General features: G+C 41.3%; 1 protein-coding gene across 1 annotated transcript in view; it reads right to left on the reverse strand.

Annotated features, from left to right (window-relative positions):
- TTBK2 (tau tubulin kinase 2) overlaps nt 1-11,081 on the reverse strand; it is a 103,094-nt gene that overhangs the window by 7,397 nt on the left and 84,616 nt on the right. The window contains exon 13 of the mRNA XM_081831853.1: nt 3,247-4,520. Within this exon, the coding sequence (XP_081687979.1) occupies nt 3,247-4,520 (1,274 nt within the window). The remainder of the gene's footprint in view (nt 1-3,246; nt 4,521-11,081) is intronic.

Consider the following 11,081-nt stretch of genomic DNA (forward strand, 5'->3'; position numbering starts at 1 on the left):
TGAAGTATAGTTGACATACAATGTTACATTCATTTCAGGTATACAGCACAGCGATTCCACAATTCTATACATTACACATGTTCACCATGATAAATTTTGTTACTATCTGTCACTGTACAAAGTTATTACAATATCATTGACCTTATTCTTTTTGCTGTACTTTCCATCCCTATGACTTACTTATTCTATAACTTAAAGTTCATACCTCTTACTCCCTGCCCCCCTCGTCACCTCTTTCACCCATCCCTCCCACTCCACTCCCCTCTGGCAACCACCGGTTTGTTCTCTGTATTTATGAGTCTGTTTCTGTTTGCTTGCTTGTTCATTTTGTGTTTTTAGATTTCACACGTAAATGTGAAAATACCGTATGATTTCACTTATATGTATTTGGGTTTTGTCTTTCTCTAATTTCACTTCGTATAATACCCTCTAAATCTATCCATGTTGTAAATGGCAAGATTTCATTCTTTTTTATGGCTGAGCAATATTCTATTACATGTATATCCCCCCCTCCCCCACATCTTTACCATTCATCCATCAGTGGACACTTACGTTGCTTCCATATCCTGGCTACTGTAAATAATGCTGCTGTAAACATAGGGGTGCACATATCTTTTCGAATTAGTATTTTGTTTTCTTTGGGTAAATACCCAGCAGTGAAATTACTGGATTGGATGGTAGTTCTATTTTTCATTTTTTGAGGGAATTCCATACTGTTTTCCATAGTTGCTGCATAAATCACATTCTCACCAGTAGTGCATGTAACCGCTCCTAGCTTTTAATGGGAATGTTATCTACCTCCCAGGATTACTGAGCAACCAAGAACAATGGCCCAAGTAAAGTATTTAGCTGGCTGACTGCCATTCAGAAGGACGTAAGTGTTGTTAGTCCCTTTCCTCCTATGGTATGTTTCCTCTTCTTTTTTTAAGTTTTTATTTAAGTAATCTGTATACCCAACATGGGGCTCAGACTCATGACCCCAAGATGAAGAGTCGCACACTCTTCTGACTGAGCCAGCCAGGCACCCTGGCATGTTTGTTCTTCTAATTTTAGGATCAACTTAATGAAACGTCTCTAGCATGTTAGTAAGTGAGAGACAGAGTAAGCCATTTAGTTTAAGGCTCCCACGACAGAAATTTGGCATGTGTATATGCAAACATTAAACCCCACAACATGAAGTGTACTCACCAACAGCAGGAACTACAGATCGAAGTATATTTCAACTTCATTTAACACTTTGCAAAAGGAAAGCATAGTCACTGGTTTCTCTGGGCCTCAGTTTCTGTCCCTGACAATAGTCTGAGATTCAAGAGAGCTGGGTTTGGAGACCGATTGCCCTGTCTTACTGGCAACTGAGCTTGGGCCTTAGAATTCTAAATCTAGAGAATATCCATATGAGTATCAGTGTCTTCTCTGCCCTAAATGTCTTTCTGTCTCAGCCTAACATTCATTCAGTTAAAGAATTTAAACCTCAAACTGCTGGGGCACCTGGGTGGCTCAGTCGGTTAAGCGTCTGCCTTTGGCTCAGGTCATAATCCTGGGTCCTGGGATCGGGCCCCGTGTCAAGCCCTATGTTGGGTTCTGTGCTCAGTGGGGAGCCTGCTTCTCCCTCTCCCTCTGCCCTTCTCCGCTCATGCTCGCTCACTCTCTCAAATAAAAAAAAAAAAAAAAACCCAACAAAACTTCAAACTCCTGACATGCCCCTCCTTAAAGAAGGGAGTGGGAAAAGAACTTCCAAGGCTGTATTAGTCCCTCAGGATGCAGGGGCATAAATAGCCATCATCTCCATCATAGGTCAGCAACAGCTACTGATTTTTTCTCTGAATTTTCTCTCCTCCTCCTTTCCCACCATCTACTTATTCTAACATGATGAAACTCATTCTGGTTAAGCCTACCCTCATAGATGTTATAGTAAAATACAAAGAATGGAATAAAAGAATTCTTCTGTGCCAGGACCTACGTGGGAAAGTTGAGTGACCTCTGAGTTCCCAGATGAGGCCCAGGCTGGTGATTTCTGTAATATCTGACACAACGCCACCAGCTTGGCTTGGCTGCTAAGTGCCACCTTTAAGGGACACATGAAGTGCTAAGTAGTAAGTGATAATCCAGATCTGTTTGCTGTAGTCCAAAGCAGCTCAAGCCACAGATTGCAGCATCTTTATTAAATACAAAGGGCAAGCAGAAGGAAGAGGGGATGTGTGGCTACTGCTCATGGAATCACCTTTCTAAAATGTCTCAAATGACTGCTGTTCACTCATCACCATTCTTCCTGTGGAAGTCTAGTCCCACCGGCACTTCAAATCCAATGTTTGGTTACATTGGACCTGAAACCCTATGGCAACTCAGAACTAAACTTAGCTAAGGGGAGCAAGTTCTGCTGGGTAATGATACAGATAGAATCTCACTTTAACACATTTCAGAATCCATAACAATAATCCATATTGTTGTACCATCTAGAACAGGCTATGGTCTTCATGTACTTTGATTTTCACCTGGTTTTTGTTCAAAGGCCATCCTTTTTCTCATTCTTCTCCAAGGGTTGAGACCTTTCTAGTCTGTGGAATGAGTAATGACTCTCTAAGGAAAGCACTCTTAACTGGTTTAACACCTCCCAATCGTTTCCCCTCTTCTTTAAAATATAATCACCCTATGGTCAACTATACATGAGAATACTTCAGTAAACAAGTATATACCATATAGTAAGTATTAAAGTAATACTTTTATTATGTATGGCTGTGTCATCAGACCTAGGGAAACTGCCTGTAGGGTTTTTGTGTTTGTTTAATTCATTATAATCAAATAAACAGCACTGTGACCAGGACCCATTCATCAAATTATGGTCACAGTCTTTTTCACTAGAATTTGACATCATAATGACATCTCTTATAATGGGATTCTGACTAGAAAAAGCTGGAAAATTACTGAGTATCTAGTTAACATGGACTAGAAGAAAAGTAACCTTGGTTGCATGCTAATGAAGCCCTGCACAAAGCTCTACATGTATGCAACCGTATTCGATCCTCCCCAAACCACTAAGGGTCATACTGCTAGAAAGCGGGAGTGCTAAGAATGAACTTGGATCAGTATGACCCCTTCTTCTACACTTGGGAAAGGCTTGGGAAAGGCAGGGAAGGAAACAGATCGTCAGAAGCAGGCAACAGAGAAAGGAAGCCACTGACGTATCATAATCAAGCAGACACAGAGCGAACGCTGCACACTTAACACAGTAGGAACACAGAAGGTTACCTGGCTTCCACTCCAGGCCTTGTGGGAGGCTTCCCTGGTGGTGGCCGAGGCAAGAACTGAGCTGAAGTTGCGCTACTGACTTGGTCTGTGTTGACCCATGAAACTGGCCTTGGGATTTTGCTCTTTCTGGACTGGGAAATGATGGGTGACAGAAAGCTGTCCTCGGCTGATCTGCTCAGGTGCGAGTCTACAGTCAGTCTCGAAAAGGGAGCAAAGACTTCCTCCTCAGAGAAGGGAGCAGGAACAGTGGCTAGTCTCTCCTCCAGCAATTTATCAGAGGCACTTGAGAGGTCCCCAAGGAAAGACCTGAGTTGCCTTTTTTCCACCAGAAGCCTGATGAGGTCTGGCTGATAAGCTTTCTTTTGGAGGAGCTTTTCTTTTGCAGAGACTGGAGAGGAAGATTCAAAAGTTGAGTCTATCTCTTGTGCTAAAACAGGGATTCGGCTGTGTCTAGTTACAAAGGATGACCTAATCACGTCCTTCCGGAATGGGGGACAATGTTCACCCTCTGAAACACAATGAAATAATTCTCCATTCCTAGGAGCCACTTTCTCTCTCTTACCCTCTTGGTGCAAAAAAGTAGACAGGTCCCCCTGCTGACCTGGCAAGTCTTCACTCCTGATGTCATCATCCTTAGATATCTTACTTTTTTGCATTGCTGCCACCTGACCTATCTGTCCTTCAACATGTGGGTCAATGACTCGTGAAGAAATCTCTGAAGTTCCAACTGCCAGAAGCTTCATTATCTCATGATTTTTGTCTTGATTTGGCACTACACTAAAAGTCTGTGTCTTTGTCACATCAAGAAGTTCAGTAGTAGCTGAGTGATCCCTTTCCGCAGTTACCAAGTCTCCTGGAAGGGAGGCGATCTCAATATAATGCTGCCCTTTACTTAACTTCTCATCTTCATTATCTGACCCTAGAAGATTGCTTTTCTCTTTGGTTTCCCTCGGGAGACTCTCAAATTCTCTCACAGCCAGTCTGTTATGGTCAGGAAGGTCTTTTGGTCCCAGGTTTTGAGATTTGTTACACTCTCTAATATTGGGTAACAAGTCATGACCAATATGATCTATCTGAAGCCCCAAGTCTGTTCTGCTTCCTCCACTAGGAGGTTCGCCCTCTGTTACAACTAGGCCAGAGAAGTTCTCCCTTGGAGAATAAAGTTCCACGGTGGGTTCCACAGGCTGAAGGTCTTTCTTCTCTGGCTGTTGACCATAGTGAAAGCTTCCTGAAGTAGACTGTGTAGATGCCACAGAGGGTCTAGGAATTGTAATCTGAAGAGACAGGAGAAAAAATATTAGGCAATAGTGTGGAATATAATGAAGATGCATCACTTGAAATTTTCACACTTCAAATTCTAATTTAAAAGAGGAACACAGATGTTGACCAGGTCTGCCCAACTCCTACGTAAAATGAGCAACTCCAAATCAAAGTACATGACGCTCAAGCTCTCCTACTCAGGAGCTGTACAAAGCAGTCTCCCTCTAGGCTCATCCCTGCCTTTTCTTTAGCCTGCTCTGTGCTCTGCAACACTGACTTCTACAGACTGCACAACCCAGGCTCCCTTGCCTTCTGATTTCTGGCTGGGTTTGCTCAATGGGCATCAACAGAGCATCAGAGCTGGAGGAGAGAAAGGTCTGGGTATTATTAATATTTTTTAAAAGATTTATTTATTTATTTATGAGAGAGAGAGAGGAGGAGCAGAGGGAGAAGGACAAGCAGACTCTGTGCTGAGTGGGGAGCCCGACATGGGGGCTCAATCCCAGGACCCTGAGATCATGACCTGAGCCAAAATCTAGAGTCAGATGCTCAACCGACTGCACCACCCAGGTACCCCAAGGTCTGGATATTAATTTTCTCTGCTTCCTGCCCAAGGGACGGCAGCTTTGGTGGTGGCTACATTCTACCACTTCTGGCCAGAGCTGCTATGGCATGGCCCTTCTCCCAGCTTTTGCTCCTTCTTCCTCCTCTTACAGGACTCAAGACAGAAATGGCTCCCTCCACTGATGATCCTGTTAGCTCTCTTAACTCTTCCCACACATTTTTTTTTTTTAAGATTTTATTTGTTTATTTGACAGAGAGAGACACACAGAGAGAGGGAACACCAGCAGGGGGAGTGGGAGAGAGAGAAGAAGGCTCCCCACCCAGCAAGGAGCCCGATGCGGGGCTTGATCCCAGGACTCCCGGATCATGACCTGAGCCGAAGGCAGTCGCTTAACGACTGAGCCACCCAGGCGCCCCTCTTCCCACACATTTGTAAAAAGCTCTTTTCAGTAAATTCTCTCCAAGTCCCCTTGAGTGCGCCAGCTATTCTCTGCCAGATTCCAGATACAGGATTATAGGAAACAATTACTGGCAAATTATTGTACATTTAAAAACTCCAGATTTAGGGGTGCCTGGGTGGCTCAGTCAGTTAAGCGTCTGCCTTCGGCTCAGGTCATGGTTCCAGGGTCCTGGGATCGAGCCCCGCATCGGGCTCCCTGCTCCGCGGGAAGCCTGCTTCTGCCTCTCCCACTCCCCCTGCTTGTGTTCCCTCTCTCGCTGTCTCTTTCTCTGTCAAATAAGTAAATGGAATCTTAAAAAAATAAAAAAATAAAATAAAAACTCCAGATTTACATCCATCTTGTTTCCCCCATAACTCTTATCAATCAAACAATGTTAGGAATATTTTATCTTCCTATAAACAAAGACATACAAAGATGTTCCCTAATGTTTCATTATCTTCTTTAATTTTTTAAGGTTAAGCCTATGAGAAATTAAATTCTACCATCCCTCCACTGAGGTCATTTCAATTCTATGTGAATGAGATTCAATGTCTAATAAGAAGGTCCTATATTAAGACTCCTAAAGTTTCTACATTTCCACATTTGTTAAAAGTAACATGTAAGAAAACAAAAGTGACATGTAAGGAGGCAGCAAATGTCAACCACATAAACTGGTATGGAAAAAAAGCCTTTCTGAGAAATGAAATAAGTCAAATTACTTAATGAAGCCAATTTAGTTCTAGGAAACTATGGAAATTGGTCTGAATTCAAAGCAAAATGAACTTGGAACTGTCGTGGGAGATTATGCTTAGACCCCACCTTAGTCCAAAGACATCAAGAAATCGATGTTGTTCCAGAGTCAGAGAAATGGTCTGGATCTGTTTCTCTGTGTGTCAGGAATACAATTAGGTTTAAGAACATGTAAAGCTTGTCCTGAGCCCAGCCCAGGAGAAAACACCTAACTAATGTCCTGAAATAGCTCCTGAACAGAACCAGTATCCTGAGGATCTGTCAGGTTAACTGAATGAAGACAGGCTGTTTGGGTTCAGATGTGAATTCTTACAATTAGCCCAGACCTATAATGACCTTCGGGAAAAGGGAGTAAGTTCTAGTGCTGCTGCCTGCCCTTCAGGAAGTCACCTCACACTTGTATCTCTTTCGTTATTCTAAAATATATTCAGGCAGATGGCAATTTTCTAGTGTATTTCAAAAATCATATAGAAACCTAAAATGTATAGTTACTTACTATTCAAAATGTGATTTTTAAGACCCAAGAGTGATGGTGATAAGAAAATCAGGTAAGAAGTTATAAAAATGCCAAATAACAAGGGAGATGATCCTACCTACACTGAAAATAAACCAATAGTCACTTCATTATTATATATAACTCCAAAAACATCAGCCAAATTAAATTCAGCAGTGTTTACAAAAATAACAGTCCACTGCTCTTTTGAGACTAGAGCTAGGGAATCCATGCATTTCTGAGCTTAACTCATCTTAGATTCAGGATATAAATGGATGTGTGTGTGTGTGTGTGTGTTACGAAAAAAGGGGTGACAATCTTGTACACAGAAAAGATATAGGAACCACCAGACGGGAGAATCTATTTTCTTGAAAAAGATTCTGAGCACTTACGATAAACTGCATAAAATACTCTCATATTAATATTTCTTTAGCACTTTAAATTTCTAAAATATTCCTAAAACCATTTTTACGAATTCCATTTCATATCTATTTTAGTTGGGTGCTATTATTTACACAAATGTCACAAATGAGAAAAAAACCTGGTCCAAAAAAGTCAGGGATAGGACTTCAGGATTTTGAAAATCATGCATGGCATAACACAGCCTACTGGCATGCACTATACTCAAATGAAGTTTGGAAAAGAGTCTGCAAAAATATTATCTGATGAGACAAAAGGAGAAAAACCAAAGATCAATAGCCAGATGTAGAAAAAGGAAGACTAATTCTAAGTATAGCTGAAAATAACTTCCTTAAGCTTACACTGTAAGACACAAAAGCAAATTCCATATTTGGGACACTTTACAAACAGACTAAATCAATGATCCGCCAGTAAGCCATATGCATCTTTTATATCCTTAATTTCTATAATTTACAAACATCTCATTAAGGCATGAATTCACTCATGTCCTTTCTTCTGCTAACGGTGTAAGGTAACACCTTTTTACAGAACTAGAAAATGACCTCAGTATTTTCCATTTCTTTAATGTTAGTTTTACTAATGCCTACTACTCAGTTTGACTAACATCAGTCTCATTACTGTTTAGTTCAGATAAAGCAGCCTCATTATTTATAGTTATCCCATGTTTACAACTGGTCAGATAGCAAGAGACAATAAACTGCAAACTATTATTTACATTTAACTTATAAATAATTACCCTTTAACTTTCACCTAATTCAAGGATTGTATTAAGATAATAAAAACTTTGGGAAATCCAACATTCCTACCAAATAGCCTCTCTTCCAAATAAAAGGTATGTGATATATGAAATATCTAGATCTCATTTTGTTTTTTTGACAAATACTTTATGAGATATAGGTAGTAGAATAATTTATTGGTTTCTACTATTGCCAAGAGTAGCGGAGTTATATGAACACATTCCTGGTCTATTAAAAAACTTAAATTTTAAACATTCACATTTCTTTGGGCCATTCAAATTCCCCAAAGACTTCTTTTGTTTAAAGCATTTTTATGTGATACTTTATACAAGTGTGGAAAATTATGAATAAAACCAAAACACTATTACTGAACCATGTTTTTAATATGTCAAATTTTTATTTCTAGAAAGAGTGCACAGTAATGATAACATGTGAGTAATAATCCTACATGCTAACACAATGTCCCACTCTCTCACTCTTTACCCCTACTGCTTCCTCTGACCACATTTGTGTTGGTTACTATTGTTGAAGACGGTGCTGTAGTGTGACTTGGCTTATGGATAGGGGGGCTGGCGGGAGGAGGAGTGGGGCAGGCAGCAGTCTGCTACATGGGTGGGGAAAACCGAAAACCTGAAGCCTCAAGACCTAAGTAAACAAAAAGTAGAAGTTGCTTTTTCCCTTCCCTGTTATCCCACTCCTCAGAGACAGCACTCCTCATTAATAGTTACAGTGTATTTAGTGGGATTGGAAACTCTTAAGAATTTTGTGGGGGTGCTGAAAATCATAGGCAAGCCGCAACTACACCCAAAGATTAGAAGTCACAGAAAAGACAGACTGAAATAAAAATATCTTTGGCTGGTCTGTGATTACACATCACATACATGACTACAGGATTTCACGGTCCGTTTTCAAGCCTCTTCATGCAATATTGGAAGACAATTCAGGTTTGAATCTAGTTCAACTATTCCCAACTTCATAACCTATAGATTTCTATCATAGCATCTCTAACACTTAAACTGAGTTTCCTCCCTCTACTAGCCTGAAGTCCCCTGAAAGCAGTGAGGAGACTCCCTGGGCTTTGAATTCTTTGATGCCTAGCCCAGTACTTGACACACAGGAAATGCTTGATAACTGTTGAACACGTGACTGACTCGGTCACTGGATGCTTGGGTCCTTTCCATGAAGCCTCTCCCAAGGGGCAGTCCAGTCCGTTATTTGAACACTTCACAAATGGGCTTTCTTTACTTCCCAAATCAGACCATCCAATTTCTGATCTTTTCTGTTCACAGACTGAATTACACTATCATAGATAATTTCAGAGAAGTAACCGCATACAAACAAAACTTTTCTATCATTACAAGGACCAAATTTTCCAGATCAAAAAGAGGTATCCATAGTCAGATGGAGGACATGGGGCCACTCCCCAGTCAGGGTACATGCAGTCAATGCAGATTTCTCCTGCAAAATCCCTTTCAAGTTAATAGGTGGCAATTATTCCAGAAAGTCTTTACCTTTTCACATGATTAAAGTATACTATTAATACCTTCCATGGATCATTCCTTTTTTCAGTGGAGGCTCTTTTTTTTTTTTTTTAAAGATTTTTTTATTTATTATTTATTTGAGACAGAGAGAATGAGAGACAGAGAGCATGAGAGGGAGGAGGGTCAGAGGGAGAAGCAGACTCCCTGCCGAGCAGGGAGCCCGATGCGGGACTCGATCCCGGGACTCCAGGATCATGACCTGAGCCGAAGGCAGTCGCTTAACCAACTGAGCCACCCAGGCGCCCTCAGTGGAGGCTCTTAGTAGCTCCATGAGCTTCCACATAGTCCCTCTAGTTTATACAAGGGCTCCAAACGGTCAGTGGAACACATTTCACTGGGAAAGCCATATGAAACTACTATTTCAAATAAGTTGTACCACTAAAATGTCTCTCAAGTTCTCACTGCAATTGTCATGGTTCAGTCCCTCATCGTATTTGCTTGGATGCCAAAGCCTCACTGGCTGCTGCCACAGCCCATTTTCCCCCACTCAGCTCCCAAACAGCATGTTACTCCTCTCCCTCTATCTTGGCAGTTTCTTGTCCCACAGCCCACACACCTCAGCAGAGCTGGCCAATGCCCTTCATCACCTTACCTTCTGTAGTTCATCTTCAGCCTTTTTCCTTTGTCTTAAGGAAAGGGCACTTAGATTCTAGATCATTTAAACACTCTGAACTCCGGTGCTTTAAGCCTCTATGTCTCTGCACGTACTGTGTTCTCTGCCTGATGCCCCTGCATTTCTTCCGGCAATCTAATTCATCCTTCAGAGTCCTCTTACTTTTGAAGTGCACCTTAATCTCCCCAGAAAAAGATTTTTAATTTTTATTTCCTCCCCAATTATGAAAGTAGTGTATTTTTAAAATTTCAGTTTTCATGGTAAAAAAAAAAATTAGAATATAAAAGTTTCAACAATAAAACCCCCCAATATCACACTCCTCAGTCCTAGGCAGATCCATCTGTGTCCTCACTTGTGTACACAGCTCCACCAGAATCGCTTCATGTTGTTTAAGGTAACTGTTAGACGTGGGCCTTCAGTGCCAACCTGGCAGGGTGGTACCAACTGATTATCCCTGGGGTATAGCATAAAGCCTGGAACTTAAGAGACACAATAGAACTGAAGGAATGAAAAGAACAGAATTAAGGCAATGCAATCACTGCTGATCTGATTTTTGTAGGACTGGCATTGGTACTCCTGTAAATAGTCAGAGGAATCCTCTTATTAGATGCTGACTACCAGACAGATCACACAAAAAAATTATGTGACTCCCTTTCTTTCTCTCCTGCTCCCACTGTGTGCATTAGTATACACTCCCTTTCTTTTTCTCAATGGCTATGAAACAAGTCAATGAGAAAATTCCTTCAGTATGTTGATAATCCCCTGGTGTGGGGAACAGAACAGAGAGTCTACTCTACCAGCCACCTGCCTCTTTATAGATCATCTCACTGTCCTACAGCTTGGTCTCATCAGTGCTAAAAAGGACAATATTCCCGGGGCGGAGCAAGATGGCGGAGGAGTAGGAGACCTGGATTTCGTCTCCTCTCAGGAATTCAGCTGGATAGGGATCAAACCATTCTGAACACCTACAAACTCAACAGGAGATCAAAGAAAGGAATAGCAACAACTCTCTGAACA

This window comes from Leptonychotes weddellii, chromosome 9, assembly GCF_054177405.1.
Source record: "Leptonychotes weddellii isolate Sample4059 chromosome 9, ASM5417740v2, whole genome shotgun sequence".
In the NCBI taxonomy this organism is placed as follows: domain Eukaryota; kingdom Metazoa; phylum Chordata; class Mammalia; order Carnivora; family Phocidae; genus Leptonychotes; species Leptonychotes weddellii.